The 18,240-nt window shown below is 39.0% G+C and overlaps 1 protein-coding gene across 2 annotated transcripts in view; it reads left to right on the plus strand.

Moving 5' to 3' along the window:
- LOC102937625 (N-deacetylase and N-sulfotransferase 3) overlaps positions 1-18,240 on the plus strand; it is a 108,546-nt gene that overhangs the window by 46,218 nt on the left and 44,088 nt on the right. For both annotated transcript variants that reach the window (XM_043545526.1, XM_037897115.2), the window contains 3 exons: positions 193-347; positions 13,872-14,057; positions 17,158-17,286. In XM_043545526.1, the coding sequence (XP_043401461.1) occupies positions 193-347; positions 13,872-14,057; positions 17,158-17,286 (470 nt within the window). The remainder of the gene's footprint in view (positions 1-192; positions 348-13,871; positions 14,058-17,157; positions 17,287-18,240) is intronic.

Consider the following 18,240-nt stretch of genomic DNA (forward strand, 5'->3'; position numbering starts at 1 on the left):
ATTATATGGGCGGAGGCGGGGTTATGTATTCAAGAGCTTTTAAAATCCCTATTTAACATCGCTGTAATATCAAAATTCTGTGAAATATTTTTGGTGTCAAACATTACATTGTTAATGTTCCTCTTGTTTTTCCTAATGATTTTAACAACATAACAAACCTGAAGAGTTTGCTTTTGGGGAATATTTTTGCAGGAACTGAAGAGGAGGATGAAGGTGATGACCTGTTGTTGGGGTCTGTGGATGAGTTCTGGTGGTTTCCCCATATGTGGAGTCACATGCAGCCTCATCTCTTCCATAATGAGTCGTCACTGGTGGAGCAGATGATTCTCAACAAAAAATTTGCCTTAGTAAGTAACATCTTTGCACGGTATACTTAATAGAGCTGTATGAGAATCAGAATTGGTTTTTCAGGAAATGCTGCAATTGCGAATTTTATTTTTATTCTGAATCAGAATTTTTCAAATCAAAAATTTTCAAAAAAATCATTTTGGATCAACTAAAAACTTCAATTTTGATAAAATTTAAAACTTTTTTCCTATTTTGACTTTTTTATTTTACATTATAATTTATAATATAATATAAAATCAAATACATTTTGAAACAAAAAGTTGTTTTTAAATGAAAAATCAAAACATTCCATTCCATTAAGGTTGAAATGCTTCATTTTGATTCAGTTTTCTGAACAGAATTTTGTCAACATCAGCACATTCCCTCAGAAAGTCTTAAATTTGGTGAAGTGGCATTTTCCAATGAAAAAATGTTCTGGTGGAAAATTTTCAGCCAGCTCTAGTACTGAACTGCAATGTTTGCATAATGAAATATAGTCCAAGTTTATCATTCAGAACTTTCAAAGACTTATCTTTGCTTTAAAATCTAGTAAAATCTCTCAAGATTATTAACGTATATTACAATTACCCATTTGATCAGTTTATATATAAAAATAGCTGTTCTGAAAAGCATTGACTTTGCTAAGTAATTATATTTTTACAGCAAGGTACTGAAAAAAAATATTTCAATGAGAACCTGAAAGAAAAAGAAAATGAGACATACAGATATAAGAAAATTAAGGAAAGAAAAATGTACTTGGTTTGACTCTGCCATTCAGTTTCACGTAACAAAAAAAACCCCAGAAGTCTCATACGTGTACATTATACTATACTACTTGTTTATAGATGTGAATGCTGCTAATTTTGAACTATAGTACTCTGGTATAAAATACATTTTGTTGTTTAAAATCATATTCATTTTCACTATTTAAGAATTCACTGTGGGCTAAACTATGCTTTCCCCTGTGTGGGAGCACTGGATGAGGGGTCGGAGAGAAAGCATAGGGAGTGTTTCTCCCCTAGCACATTCATACATGAGCTAGTCATAATTTGGTTCCCAGTGCTGGAGGATGTAAGGAGAGTCAGATGAAATTAGCTCTGGGGCTAGTAGCCCCAGAGAGGCTGTTCCTTGGTGGCCTAAAAATAGGCCCAAGGCTCAGGAATGACAGTACACATGTTGAATAGGTGTAGCAAAGGGCTACACCTCCCACTATTGGGCCTAATTCTCCTTTCGCTTATACTACTGTAAACCAGGAGTAACTCCATTTGAAATCAGTGGAATTGCACTGGTAAAGTGAAAGGAGAATTGGGTCCATTATGCTATTATCATTTTGGACACTATTTATCTTTACTCCTTCAAAAAGAAAATTTGAGCATTTAATTATATTATTTTAGTTGGGACAAGGGTTGCCAACTGTCTAATCGCACAAACCCAAACATCCTTGCCCCGTCCCCTGACCTGCCCCTTCTCAGAGGCCCCGCCCACTCCATTCCCCCTCCCTCCATTGCTCACTCTCTCCCACCCTCACTCTCTTTCACCAGTCTGGGGCAGGGGGTTGGGGTACAGGAGGGGCTGGGGGGTGGGGCCAAGGGGTTCAGAGTGTGGGAAGGGGCTGAGCCTGGTGCAGGAGCGGGTGTGTGGTGTGGGCTCTGGGAGGGAGTTTGGGTGCGGGAGGGGGCTCAGGGCTGGGGCAGGGGGTTGGGGTGCAGGAGAGGGTTCAGGGTGTGGGCTCTGGGAGGAAGTTTGGATGCAGGAGGGGGCTCGGAGTGGGGCCAAGGGGTGTGGAGTGTGGGAGTGGGCTCGGAGATGCGGGAAGGGGTTCGGAGTGTAGGGTCCAGCTGGGCAGCGCTTACCTCGGGCAGCTCCCGGAAGCAGCTGGCATGTCTGGCTTCTAGGCTCAGGGGCAGCCAGAGGGCTCTGTGCATTTCCCCTGCCTGCAGGCACCGCCCCTGCAACTCCCATTGGCTGCACTTCCCGGCCCATGTGAGCTGCGGAGTCGGCACTCAAGGCCAGGACAGCACGCAGAGACCCCCTGGCCGTACCTGCGCCTAGGAGCCAGAGAGACGTGCCAGTTGCTTCCAGGATCCGCATGGAGTCAGGGTAGGTAGGGAGTCTGCCTTAGCTCCGCTGTGTCACCGACCGGACTTTTAGTGGCCTATTAAAATCTCCCAGATTCGTTTCAGCCACCGGGAGATTAATTCCCGGCCAATCCGGGAGTGTTGGCAACACTAGTTGGAAAACTCATTAATTATGATTAACTTTTAATGCAAAGAGTAACTAAAACACAGAAAAAATTGCTCCAGTGATAAACCATTATTCTAATTTTTTTGGAGATAACTAAGTTGCAGGTGATATTACACTAAATACGTCCAAAAGGTATGGAATAGTAATATTTTATCTTATAGCTTTGAATTTGAGACATAATTACCAAGTATATTTATACACACTCATGTGTGCGCACATCTCCACACACACATAGGCTGCATGAATCAGAACAAAAACACATTTTCTATTTTTTCCTTTCATTTCATTTGACCACACTTTTAAAGAAAACCTTCTTTTTCCCCTATAAAAGGGTTCACCTTTACATCTGAAAATGTGTAACTGAATTTATAATTTATGATTTCACAAAAAGAAAATAATTAATACTGCAGAAGAACCAGGTAGCATATTTTAGAATTTAATTCAATAATTATATGTAGAATCTGGGATTTCAAGTGCATAATGTCATGTGGTTTTACAACTAAGCATTGCTGCTATCTATGCACAAAAGACAGTATTACATCACACAGTAGTATTTGAAAGCTGTATTAAAGGTTCTCAAGACTCAAGAGTGACAAATAAGTAGCTCCTTAAACTTGTATTTGTAACAGAGAACATCCCATTCTTTCACAAAATGAGCCACAAGTAGACTTTCAAGTGTCGTGGTGACACTGACTAACTCTGCCACTAACAGTCAAAGATGACAAGGATTTCATAGCCGAGATTAGAACTAACTAAACAACCACTGGAATGTACAAATCACCCAATTTTCACAAAACAAGGCTGTATAAGTAAGGTTGTGTTCTGGTTATATGCTATGTTTAACCAACAAAAACTATATTAAAAGTATGTTAAGGACTGACACACAACTATAAAAATAAGTAAATCAAATATATAACTGTGTTGCAACACTTAGGCCAAAGTCCATCAAGAAAGTATTTGAAGGTGCACAAGTGTTCAAAACTACCCCCTAACTGTGATTACTTTAGCTTTATTGTTTTGTATTACAATTTTAATATAATGATAATGCAGGTTCTGTTAAGTAAATGTGTTTATTGGTTTTCTAGTGATTATTTTTAAATAAACATAATGGACCAAATATATCACTAATGAAACTCCATTAACTTCACTGGATAGAATTTGATTCGTTGCTTTGTCCTGCATAGGTACAAATATTCGTTCTGTTGCATATAGGATTTCTATCAATTGTATTTAGGTTTTGAGTATTTTTCCCAAAGTGCTAACTTAGAGAACTACCAGTTATGTAAGGCAATGGGATTTTGCTGGTCCAGCTCTTCATCAAACAAAAAAGGATGGTTTTATTGTTGATGAAATTTTTTTTCTTTAATACATATTTTGGGTCAAATTTATCCCTGGTGTAACTATTGAGCCATTTTAGTTACTCTTTGCACTAAAAGTTAACTAACAAAATATAGTTTCCAGCAAAAATATCATTATATAAATCAATGGTAGACTTTGCCTGGAATACTGTTTTCAGATCTGGTCACCCCATCTCAAAGAGAATATTGCAGAAATGTAAGGGGTTCAAGACAAGAACTATTAGAAGCACATGGAAAGTGACTGAAAAGATAGAGACTTTTCTTTAGAGCAGAAGTGAATAAGAGAGGATGTGATAAAAGTTAACAAGAATATCCCGGTTATCCTTTAAGTGCTTCCTGCAGATTTTCTTGCATCTTCCTCCGAAGTAGCTGGTATGGCCAGTATTAGAGACAGGATACTGAACGAGATGGACCACTGCTCTGATCCATTTTTGCAATTCTTGTTTCCAAAGTCAGTTGGAAGACAGATTGAGATATATGAAGGACAGTTGTAGTTTACAGATGGTAAATATTGAGATTCATTTAGATTGTTCTAAATCCAACCTGTTGTGAAATTTTCAGAAAATGAAGAAAAATGTGACATGAAAAAAGAAAAGATTTTACTCTGTGTTTTTATACAGATACATCAATTAAATGCAGTTATGGGGTTTCCCCCCTACTGATTAGAAAGCAGTTTGCTCAGAAACTGAGCATTGAATCAGGGTGGATTTGATTTATATCAAATTGATTTAAATCATGATTTAAATCACTAGTTAGGAAGACTCGATTTACTTATGGATTTCTACATAAAAGTGCATTCTTGTTGGTTATTATAACGTTAATGCATATTCTTCACAACTCAGAGATTTCATTCATAGGTTTCATTTTTAGAAGGTACACACTATACATTTTTAAAGTGATTTATTTTGAAAACTTTTCAGATTAGTTTTACAGCTATATCAGAAAATGAATGATTGTTTGGTTATTTCACCTACCAAAGGTAATTGAAGCAGATATTTATGAAGTCGCTGGGAGGTGAACAATCTCCAATTCAACAGGTTAATCATGAATATTTGGAGGATTTTCTTGCCATGCTGTATTAGGAGGAGAACATCATCATCAGACAGACATTTAAATTCTTTTATTTAACTAAAACAACAACATTATGTATTCTGGATTTTTTCAGCAAACATATAATACTTTAACAAATAAGCGTATGAATTTTTGAATTTAGTTAAACATTCAAGTTTCTTTAAAATCAGGTTTGTTTTTGTTAAAATTGTTTTTAACGAAAATAGTTAAATGAAATATTTTTTTTAAATAAACAAAAATTAAATCGACTATGTCAGCCAGGTCAACGTGAGAAACTTAAAATATCAGTCGTCTTCACCTTCATTTTCCTGTTTGTTCATAATCTGGAAAAGAAAAACAAGCTTTCCTGCTTTTTCAGGTCCCAAACGATTTCTCAATTTGGAATGAATTAGTCCAAAGGAAGAAAATATTCTTTCTACACTGGCAGAAGAAGCAACTGCTGTTAAAAGTGAGATTATCACTTCAACAGTCTTGGAATCTTCCACCAGTTCACTGGTGTGACTTTCTTTAAAACATCATCAGCAAACATATATTTCTTGAATGGTTCACCCTGAGCTCTGAAGTTTATTATAGTTGGCATTATGGAGGGATGATTGCTGGATGTCCATGTCAGAGCCAACTCCTCTTCTTCAGCAGTTAAGGTTTGACCCTGGTACCGAGTATTGAGAATATTTGCAAGAAAATGAGCTGGAGATCGTGCTTGTCCCATTCATTTTTTTAATGCTTGTAATTTAACTCTGTCATTGCATATTTCTCTTTTCAAGATCACACTTAGTTCCTTCCAGATTCAACAGCGTCAGCAACAAAACAGCTTTTATTTCCCTGCATTTTGTTCAAGGCTACTCAGCATGTGTTCAACATTTCTCTTAAGCCCAATGTTAAGAACTTTGGCTGTGACAGTGCCATCTATTTTTTCATGATTTTCTTCAGAGACTTTCATCAGATTAGGCCAGTTCTTGGTACAGTGCTCAAAACAGTCCACTACTGAGTTCCATCACACGTCTTGTGGGAGAGCTAGCTTGGTTCCTCCCACTTTTTTTCAGAGCAGTTGCTGCAAAGTGGTTGTTACGGAAGTATTTTGCAATTTCCACATTAGCCTTTATTTCTGGAAATCTTTGGCCAGGAGATGCATCAAATGAGCACTGCAAGTGTATGTTATTAGCTTGGGACTCTCTTCACTGTCTTCTAAATTTTTTCTCATCTTGGATACATTTGCAGCATTGTCTGTTACCAAGCTGTGTACTAGACATTTGAATTTTTTCCCCACAGTTTGTTGTAGCTTTTACTGCTACTTCTTGTAAGTATTCTGCTGTATGCATTTCCTGATGTATCAGTTGTTTCTGTAAGAAAGACATTCCATTCTTCTGTTGTCACACAAGCACATACAACAGGATCATTGTGGACATTGCTCCAGCCAAGTTAACAATTTCACCCTCTAGACCTTTTGCACACTGCTCAATTTCTCTTTCATACACTTTATCCAGCAATTTGCCTGTGCCGTCTGCTCTGTTGGGTGGACTGTATCCTGGTCTTAATGACTGAACCATGTTAATGAAGTGTGGGTTCTCAATCAAACGGAAAGGAGAGTTTGCTGCATAAACAAACGGGGCAATTTTTTTTAATCAGTTACCTCTTTTTGTAATCTGCTGTTTCTTATCACAAAGTTATCTACGGTTGTTTCTGGATGATGGAGATTTTTTTTTCTTTTTGCTATAGGTGATATACTGTGGCTATGTGACATACATGATGTGACTGAAACACTATCATTAGCAGATAACTCTGAAACTATAGAAAATGATGGTGATCTTGAAGGTGGATAGTCTTCAGAATCCTGTATGTTGAGGATGGATTCTCCCAAACAAAATAAGTTATTTAATTATTATTACCATACTGCTCATTTAGTATTACTCATTGCATTCACGGACACTCAGTACTACTTTAAAGGTGAAATTGTAAAAGGAAGATCTGCCTATTTCAGCTATTTATTTTTTTTATCACAACTGCATCTAAAACGATAGTGCCATAGAGTAACAACTATATTTTTTGCTCAAACATGAGAATTCACGAATATTCCAGAAGGAAGACAGGCAGTCTTTAGGAAAGAAGTATGAAATAAAAAAGTTTACCAACCTGAAGATCCTGCATGTTCAGACATGTTCTTTTCATCATCGTCAATGCAGTTTCCTCCTGAGAAGGAACACTTCTCATGATATTGTTTCATTCGGGCAACCAGGCCTTGCATTTCTTTGTTGCACTGTTTGCATTTTGCACACATGCCTGTCTTACGCACAGGTAAAGGAACTTCATTAAAATATTCCCAAACTGGGTCTCTTTTACGGCCTGCTGCCATTATAGATTTTCCCTTCTAGTGAAAGAATGGTAGATCTCAAATCAATGAAGGCTACACTCAGAAAGACCTCAAGACTTCTGGAATATGCTGCTCAAACAGTTTCACTTTTGTTTCTACTGCCTGTTCCTCCCTCCTCACATTTATCATTAATGATCTGGAGGATGGTGTGGATTGCACCCTCAGCAAGTTTTCAGATGACACTAAACTGGGAGGAGAGGTAGATATGCTGGAGGGTAGGGATAGGTCACAGAGGGCCCTAGACAATTTGAGGATTGGGCCAAAAGAAATCTGATGAGGTTCAACAAGGACAAGTGCAAGAGTCCTGCACTTAGGACAGAAGAATCCCATGCACCGCTACAGACTAGGGACCGAATCGCTAGGCAGCAGTTCTGCAGAAAAGGACCTAGGGGTTACAATGGATGAGAAGCTGGATATGAGTCAACAGTGTGCCATTGTTGCAAGAAGGCCAATGGCATTTTGGGATGTATAAGTAGGGGCATTGCCAGCAGATAGAGGGACGTGATCATTCCCCTCTATACGACATTGGTGAGGCCTCATCTGGAGTACTGTGTCCAGTTTTGGGCCCCACACTACAAGAAGGATGTGGAAAAATTGGAAAACATCCAGCGGAGGGCAAAAAAATTATTAGGGGACTGGAACACATGACTTATGAGGAGAGGCTGAGGGAACTGGGATTGTTTAGTCTGCGGAAGAGAAGAATGAGGGGGGATTTGATAGCTGCTTTCAACTACCTGAAAGGGGGTTCCAAAGAGGATGGATCTAGTGTTCTCAGTGGTAGCAGATGACAGAACGAGGAGTAATGGTCTCAAGTTGCAGTGGGGAAGGTTTAGGTTGGATATTAGGGAAAACTTTTTCACTAGGAGGGTGGTGAAACACTGGAATGCGTTACCTAGGGAGGTGGTGGAATCTCCTTCCTTAGAAGTTTTTAAGGTCAGGCTTGACAAAGCCCTGGCTGGGATGATTTAGTTGGGGATTGGTCCTGCTTTGATCAGGGGGTTGGACTAGATGACCTCCTGAGGTCCCTTCCAACCCTGATATTCTGTGATCTCCAGACTTCTTCTCTTTGTCCAGATCTATTCCGCACCCAACAATTCTCTATTCACTGAACTCTTTGAAACTTTGCACTTTTAGAGAGAGGTACAGGATTGACTCTGTGTACACACATTTGCAGAGGGACAATAGGATTGAGGTCTGTTATTTCTCATCTCTATATATTTATTTATTATTTTAAAATATTTTTGCTGTTGACAAGCATGTTATCTCTGGAGACACAAATCCACAGTTTGAGAACTGCAAAACTAAGCATCTCTGATGGTATCTTCTAGACGAAGCACTGAGTCCCATTGGGTAGATAGAAAGATTAACCTAAATAATCTATACAGAAGCCCCTGGAACCCATAAGATTGGGTCCCTAATCCATGAACTATTGGAACTCATTTACAAAACTTTTCTTAAACATTACATGAATATATTGTCTCATATTATAGAATTAGAATTTATAATCCCTATTCCATGATGAGATCTCTTTGAGCTATAATGTATCTTAATTAAAACTATCTTTAGATAGGTTTTTTCCTCAAAGTATTTTATCAAAAAAATTGAATTTTTTTTAAAAAATCATTGATTTTTATCCACCCTGGAATTGATGCAGCATGTTTAGGGCCTTACCTTACCATTCACAGTCCATTCTAGTCAATTTCCATTCACAGTCCACTCTAGTCAATTTCACAGTCATAGGATTTTAAAAATCAAATATTTCACAATTTTAGCTATTTAAATCTGAAATTTCACGGTGTTTAATTGTAGGGATCCTGACCCAAAAAGGAGTTGGGGGAGGGTGATTGTGAGGTTATTGTAGGGGGGGGGTTGCGGTACTGCTACCCTTACTTACGCACTGCTGCTGGCGTCGGCACTGGGTAGCTGGAGAGCGGTGGCTGCTGGCCGGGAGCCCAACTCTGAAGGCAGAGCCGCCACCAGCAGCAGCACAGAAGTAAGGATGACATGATATGGTATTGCCACCCTTACTTCTGTGCTTCTGCCTGCAGAGCTGGGCGCTCAGTCAGCAGCCACCACTCGTGGTATGGTATTGCCACCCTTACTTCTGTGTGAAATTCAGTAAAACTTCTTACTTCTGTATGAAATAGTATAAGAATAACAATATTTGAAAAATACTGAAGAAGATACTATTACATGGGAAAAGATATGCTCATAATTAGTATGAAAGATTTTAATTAAATTACATATTTATTAGTGAATATTGGTGTAAGATTAAGAAACCCCTTAATTCAGACTTTTGTTTAGAGTTGAAAGAAGAAGATTAAACAGGACATTAGAGAATACAGTCTCTTACATGTTTTATAAAAATTATTCTTTTTGATGCTTGTGCATGCTCAAGTGAAGTAGAAAAGATTAAGATAAGAGAAAGGGGAATTGAAACTTCTGTACTGGAATTAAGTAGTTTAAAGCTAAATAACTGATTGTAGTCAAATCAATGGGCCGAGTCCTATACTCTTTTTACTCAGACCCACTTAGTATTGAAGTGAATGTACATCACACACTCTGCACCCACAGTAGAGAACCAACCATATATATAGGGAATAATTGACAGTGTGATATATAGGCCTTATCAAGCATAACTTTTGGATGGCTGCATTACTACCAAGTGAGGAAGCTCAAAGTGAACTATTCAGGCTATCTTAAATGCATGGTAATAAAACCATATGCCATAGAATGGCATCATACATTCTGTGTTTGCCATGAATTAAAAAATTTTTTACAAATGTTTTAGATTTTTTTTTTTAATTATTGGGATTTGAAAAAAATCCTCTACCTAATAAACCAAGTATGGTTTTTAGAAGTCCCACTGTACCAGGCCCAGAAGTGGCCCTAAATCCCTAAAATGAGGGAAAATAGTTTGTCTTTACCTACAAACTTTACAACTTTAATGTCTGTTTTTTCGGGTTCTTCCAGGACTAGAAGGAAATACTGTGTATTACACTGACAACATTGTCTTCCCAAGGGGATGAAACTCCATTTCTAGCCTTTCTGCATCGTGATCAAACAGATTTTGTAGCTGTGACACTTCATTTGTAGAAAACTTGTCAGTGGTCTAGGACTAAATCTTGACTGTCCTGAACTTGGGGCCAATGTCACACACACACACATGCACACGTTTGTATCTATACATATGAATGGGTACATGGAGTGCAATTTGCATCCTCTACACCTCTGAGGTCACTTGTGCCCAAGGAGGTTTCATACCTAGAGGAAAAGAAAGCATTAATTCTGATACCAAATTCCTTCTATAGGTTCTGCAGGGTAAAGGCAACTGCAGGTTCCCATTGTTTGGAGACTGGATGCCTCAGGGGAGTAGTAAGCCGTTGATCTCTTGATCACAAATTAGAATCCACCCCAAATCCGACACGACCAAAAAGTAGTTACTCTTATATGGCTGTTCAGAGGCAATGTGAATGAGTTAGTGGTCTAGGCCCAACTCCTAGTGCGCAAGTGTCCACAAAAATCTCCATGCCAGTTGGCAGCCTTGATGGCAGTCTCAGGAGAGAGGCCAGAGTTTGATGATTATGGAAAATGAATTACCCTTTCACCTTAAGAGTTCGTCATGGTTCCAGCAACTTGGCAAAGCAGTGAAAGGAAGTATGCTTTGCTGCTGCCCATTCTACATCTGCTTTGGAGATAAAGAGATGGTTTCATTCTTCAGGAATGTCTGTACAGTAGAACCTCAGAGTTACGAATACCAGAGTTGCGAACTGACCAGTCAACCACACACCTCACTGGAACAGGAAGTACACAATCAGGCGACAGCAAAGATGAAAAAATGGAAATACGGTACTGTGTTAAATGTAAACTACTAAAAAAAGAAGAAGCAGCATTCTTCTTTGGCATAGTAAAGTTTTAAAGATTTCTTAAGTCAATGTTCAGTTGTAAATTTTTGAAAGAACAACCATAATGTTTTGTTCAGAGTTATGAACATTTCAGAGTTACGAACAACCTCCATTCCCAACATGTTCGTAACTCTGAGGTTCTACTGTATGTCAGTTTCTACAAGCACTTAATTAACCACAAAAGAAAAAAATGATATTTTTTTACACGCAAGCAAGAAGAGTGACAGCATCACAATATAAACTGATATGTGCAGTGGAAGAAAAAGTGAGGTTATGCTTTTGTTATGCAGTTGATAAAGCTATTCTATATAAATTCTAAAGTATTAAAAAGATGCTTTTCTCCCATTGGTATAGGGTTGTGTGATGTTTTAAATGTTATCAATCTAGTTTCCCTCCCTGTGCAGTATATGTGTATATGGGGGGTATGATCCCAGTAAACCTGAGTAAAAGTCCAAAAAGTAGTAAATCAGGGAAAATTCTCCATTCTCTTGGCTTGGGTATCAGCTTATGATTGTTTTCTTTACCTACAAGTTGTAGTTTCAGAAATCACTAGGTTCACCCAGAATAATTTAGGAATTTAGCTTTAACACAGAATTTAGTAAATTATAGTAGAGATAACCAAGTGAGATCCATAATTGAATTCAGTAAAATAAGAGCGAGAGATTTAAAATTACAGTGGAGTCCTCATTTTAAGACATAGAAAAAGAACAACAGGAATCTTGAGGAAATACGATTAGGGATGTGGCTATCCATTTAGGATTTTAAAGTGAACCAGGCAAGATTATTAAAATCAGCAAGAAACTCACTTAGGGTCATTTACATGCCAGCAGACACATACTGTATCTAGAAAAGGAGTACTTGTGGCACCTTAGAGACTAACCAGTTTATTTGAGCATGAGCTTTCGTGAGCTACAGCTCACTTCATCGGATGCATAGCATATCGTGGAAACTGCAGAAGACATTATATACACACAGAGACCATGAAACAAAACTTCCTCCCACCCCACTCCCCCGCTGGCAACAGCTTATCTAAAGTGATCATCAAGTAGAGCCATTTCCAGCACAAATCCAGGTTTTCTCACCCTTCCCCCCCCCACACACACACACATACAAACTCACTCTCCTGCTGGCAACAGCCCATCCCCCTTTGAAACCCCTCTTTTGGGCTGTTGCCAGCAGGAGAGTGAGTTTGTATGTGTGTGTGGGGGGGGGGGCGGGGGGGAAGGGTGAGAAAACCTGGATTTGTGCTGGAAATGGCTCTACTTGATGATCACTTTAGATAAGCTGTTGCCAGCGGGGGAGTGGGGTGGGAGGAAGTTTTGTTTCATGGTCTCTGTGTGTATATAATGTCTTCTGCAGTTTCCACGATATGCTATGCATCCGATGAAGTGAGCTGTAGCTCACGAAAGCTCATGCTCAAATAAACTGGTTAGTCTCTAAGGTGCCACAAGTACTCCTTTTCTTTTTACGAATACAGACTAACACGGCTGTTACTCTGAAACCTGTCATACTGTATCTAGATAATGAGCTGAGTAGCAGTATATGAAGATGACTACAAAAGGGAGTTCTAGTTGGTAGTAACTGTGAAATTTAGTCAAATTTTAAGACAATCAAATCTTCAATTGGAAATCTGAAAAAAATGGAGCTGGAAAGCGATATCATTTTGTCCCAAATATGTGGTAAGAGGATTCTGCACAAAACATCTTAGACAAAGATTACACTGTGCTGATCAACAGAGCATGAGGGTAGTGCTGAGTGGGTCTGGGACAGGAGAGGAGTGCCTCAGTACTAGTTTAGAGCCAAGTCAGTACTCTGGTTTAAGCACTATGACTAAGCAGTCACCTTTTGTGTTTGTTATTTTAAAGAGGTAGCCAGACAAATCCTGAATTTGTGTATTGTTAACTGTTTAACAATGATGTATTCATGGCACTAGCTGTTCTGCTCCTGCTCAGCTGACACAGCAAGGACAGAATACTAGGAGAACATCTGATCTTACAACTTTTTCTTAGGGGAAATTTTACTCCTGTGCACTTGGGACTTAAGTGGTATATAGGTCTTGTAATGGTCCTCTGCACAGAGAGTGAATTTTATCAGCAGAGTGGCAATAGGCTCTGGCCCTGAGCACTACACAGGTAAAACTTATTGAAGTCAGCAAGAGTATTGCCTGAGTATGAGCTTGTTATTTAAAGGCTCACAGTGAGTGGGGTCACATATTTTGTATTTGGGGACTTTTTAACAGCAGAATACAGGCCCTTTTACTGATTAGCATGCTTCATGAATTCTCAGTCTGTGAGAAATTTTTTCTCAAAAACTTGCAAAGATATGTCCCCCTTTTTGAGGTATTGGTATAAGAACACAAAATAATTTTTCTTACATTTCTGTCATTCTGCTCTTCTTATTCCTAAAACTTCGTTATAAGTTTGTGTATTCAAACCTTTGCATATCTCGCTGCTTCCCTTTTATAACCAGCATGCGTCTTCAAATCATTCCTAACTGCATTTTAGACCTATCTATGCTGTCTCCCAGAAAAGGTGTTTCCAAGCGACACAAGCATTAAATTAATTTTCTAGATCAGTCACTTTTTCTGATATTTTTCAGGAACATGGCATTCCAACTGACATGGGCTATGCAGTAGCTCCGCACCACTCCGGGGTTTACCCTGTACATGTTCAGCTTTATGAGGCCTGGAAAAAGGTCTGGAATATCAAAATCACCAGCACAGAAGAGTATCCACATCTAAAACCGGCACGGTACAGACGGGGCTTCATCCACAAAAATATCATGGTGAGCTGCTTTTGTGATTTTTATATTCAAACTTACTGCTTCAGCTTTTCATGATTCATTTTAACAAACAAAACAAAAAAAGTGTAAAAGCACAGCATCCTGAAAGTTAACATTGTGAGAAGCACATATTGCTATGTAGAAATAGTGAGGTATAGTTGACATTAACCTGCTAATTAAAATCAGCATGTCTAAGCCTCTTGCTGGCATTCATCGTACTGCTGATGAAAGCAGCATAACTTCTGACATTGGGGCCTATCTGTTACTGCTTTTGATAATGGCTTAAAAAGCTGAAGGAAAATGTTGGTGTAACAAAGTAATTCACAACCAGCTGGAAATCTCACCAGTAATACTTTGGTGAGTGTTATTGGTGAGATTTTCATCTAGTTGTAAATTGGCATCGCTCCACTGACTGCAAAGGAGCTATGCCAACATACACCAATTGAGAATCTGGCCTTGCATCTTTAAACAATAAAGTGCTGCTTCAATTGTATGAAATGGCTCTCACCTTACAACCTTCTCACACATTCTGCCAGTGTACTTCTTACTATGGCTTAAACCCAGAGCTAAGCTCTTGGCCCAAGTAGCAAGGCTTTGATGCTGGGAAGATGCCCAGAGGGGGTGGAGGGAAGAAAGCCTCCTCTCAGGCTGTGGAATTGTTCCATGGAGGCAACTCTAGTCCAAGTCACCCAATTCCCCCATTGTACTCCCTATAATTCATGTTGACAGACACTGACTGCACTACTTGCCTGACAGTGGCTTTTCGTTACTGACACAAAATTCTCTGTTAACATTGTAGGTCAGAAATCTCAGGCTTTCTGTTCTTCAGAGCAAATGCATTAATTTTCTGCATCTGCAGGCTGATGGTGATAACACATGCCATAATAAAGACATTATATAAGATTTACCAGAAGCATTTCCCCTCCTGCTCAACTTATCTCCGTACCTTTGTACCCATTGCACTGACATTTCGTCAGGGAAACCAGAAGAATTTAAAAAGCATTTGGAGGATTATAACAAATAAGTTAATTCCATATATTTCATAATTATGTGTGATTTATGGTCTATAGCAGGGGTGGGCAAACTACTGCCCGTGGGCCAGATCCGGCCCACCGGCAGTTTTAATCTGGCCCTCAAGTTCCCGCTGGGGAGCGGGGTCTGGGCCTTGCCCAGCTCCGGCACTCCAGCTGGGGAGCAGGGTTGGGGACCATTCCACGCGGCTCCTGGAAGCAGCGGCATGGCCCCCTTCCAGCTCCTATGCAAAGGGGCAGCCAGGGGACTCTGCTCCGCACACTCTGGAACCGTAGCCAACGGGAGCTGCAGGGGTGGTGCCTGTGGAGAGCTGCCTGGCTGCGCCTCCATGTAAGAGCCAGAGAAGGAACATGCCATTGCTTCTGGGAGCCGCTTGAGATAAGCACCGCCCAAAGCCTGCACCCCTGGCCTCCTCCTGCAGCCCAACCTCCTGCCCCAGCCCTGATTCCCCTCCTGCCCTCTGAACCCCTCGATCCCAGCCCTGAGCACCCTCCTACATCCCAGAGCCCGCACCCTCAGCCAGAGCCGTCACCCCTGCACCCCAATCTCCAGTCAGAGCTCCCTCCTGCACCCAGAACTCCTCATTTCTGGCCCCACCCTGGAGCCTGCACCCCCAACCAGAGCCCTTACCCCCTCCCACAGCCCAGTCCCAATATTGTGAGCATTCATGGCTTGCCATACAATTTCTATTCCTAGATGTGGCTCTCAGGCCAAAAGGTTTGCCCACCCCTGGTCTATGGTCATTGTAGAATGTAAAATTCTATAGAATGTTGAAAAAATTACCACAGAAAAGAATGATTCATATACTAGCATAATTTCTTCCAAGTAAGGAATTTCCATAGTAGGTGTCAGGTTTAAAAAGTCTGAGCCTTTATTCTAGCAAACACTGAATTTGCCAAACTGCTGTTTGATAACCACTGTGATCTGAGATTTAGATCTCTATTTTTAAAGGTATTTAAAAATCTGGTCCTTAGATGTTCAGCCTTAAAATGTAAATTTTCTGGAAAAAAAAATATATGTTTTTTCCAGAAAATTTATATATATATGATTGAAACCCATCCATTTTCCAAGTTGGGGATACAAGGAAATATTTCAAAGGTGGTTCTATTGTAAAAAGCAAATTCATGAAATAGCAGCACCTTACTCAAAGGAGCTATTCCCTGTGTATGTTTAGAGTCATACATGCTTATTTTAGTCATTACAAAAAATAAGTTTGTACTACTTTTTACTACCATTAGTCTTGCAGAGCTGGCACAGCTGAGAGAGTGAGCTGGATTCTATTGTAACTTATGCATCATCAACAAAAATAACGAATTTGAACACAGAATCATTATTGTCAATGATGCATGAGCAAGAAAGAACCAATTTGACTTTCAAATTTTGCACTGAATTTTCAGGATTGGCACAAAAGAAAGGCTACTTTTAAGTGGAAACTGAACAGATTTGCATAACAATCAATAAATACAGAACACACAAAGCTATTTTTATAAAATCACATTTCAGATTATGACCTCACTTTATGAACTAAAAAAGTTTTGGTAACCAGCCTTAAAATACAGTTAGATTAGATATCAAGTACATAAAGAGGTTTTTTTGGAGACTCTGAATTACATCTGGCTTTTTGACAGTAGTCACTGCGTTTCAAAAAAAAAAAAAAAAAAATTCATGAATTTATAGGAAAAAATGACTTGTGGTTGGTCATTCTTTTTTTGTTTGTTTGTTTATTCAAAAATGTATATATATGTCAGTATGACAGGTTTCAGAGCAGCAGCTGTGTTAGTCTGTATCCGCAAAAAGAAAAGGAGGATTTGTGGCACCTTAGAGACTAACAAATGTATTTGAGCATAAGCTTTCGTGAGCTACAGCTCACTTACCCAGGCCTTGGATTAATTATCAGTCTAACTACTGACTTCAGTTAACAGTGCAATGCTAAATCTACATAACAGTTTAATAACAGAAAGTAAATGGTAAAGTTACAAAAGTTCATTTGTATTCAATTTATTAGTTTACAAAAGGAATGAAAGTCATTTTGTTTTGAGATATTTTTCTTTATCATCCTGTTTTTACTCAGGTCCTTCCTCGGCAAACCTGTGGTCTATTCACTCATACAATTTTCTATAAGGAGTATCCTGGGGGTCCAAAAGAACTAGACAAGAGTATCCAGGGAGGGGAGTTGTTTTTCACAGTTGTTCTCAATCCAGTAAGTACTACAACCTGCTTTTGAAATGATTAACAAAAAATGATTAAAGAGAAATTTGCTGATAAACTATGTCTCCCAAGGAATATTGATTTGTCACAGATCAAAGCAGTCTCCTGTTCCTTATCTAATATGTTTGAGCTCTAATACTGTGCAGATATACTATAAGATTTAATAATTTGATGCTGGCTTCTGTTTTATCTGGCTTATAGTTAATGTGAGGTTTCAGAGTAGCAGCCGTGTTAGTCCGTATCCGTAAAAAGAAAAGGAGGACTTGTGGCACCTTAGAGACTAACAAATTTAGAGCCTAAGCTTTCGTGAGCTACAGCTCACTTCATACTGTTCTTGTAAAGTGCTGGAAATGGCCCACCTTGATTATTACTACAAAAGGTTCCCCCCGCCCTCCCGCCCCGCTCTCCTGCTGGTAATAGCTCACCTTTCCTGATCACTCTTGTTACAGACTGTATGGTAACACCCATTGTTTCATGTTCTCTGTGTATATAAAATCTCCTCACTATATTTTCCACTGTATGCATCGATGAAGTGAGCTGTAGCTTACGAAAGCTTAGGCTCTAAATTTGTTAGTCTCTAAGGTGTCACAAGTACTCCTTTTCTTTTTATAGTTAATGTGGTGTCTAAAGCCAAGCCTCTTTTATTTTGTTTTGCTTTTCTTTGATTTTTTAGATTCAGCAATAATTAGGATTTAATTTCTAAAAGTATTAAAGTATTGAGAATTCTTATTGCTAAAGCTGCAACAAATACCTTAGGTGAAGTCCATAAGAATTGATATTCAGTTAAATGGACCACACAGTCAGTCTATTTACCATCTTATTTATCCCTGGTGGAGAAAGAATGGAACAGTCAGGCTATTAAACTGTGGAATATTGAAGGTTAGCATAATATAGCACAATATGTTTGAAATTGGCTTGGATTAGGTAGGATTTATCAAGAATTGAC

Source organism: Chelonia mydas, chromosome 4 (assembly GCF_015237465.2).
Source record: "Chelonia mydas isolate rCheMyd1 chromosome 4, rCheMyd1.pri.v2, whole genome shotgun sequence".
Lineage (NCBI taxonomy): Eukaryota > Metazoa > Chordata > Testudines > Cheloniidae > Chelonia > Chelonia mydas.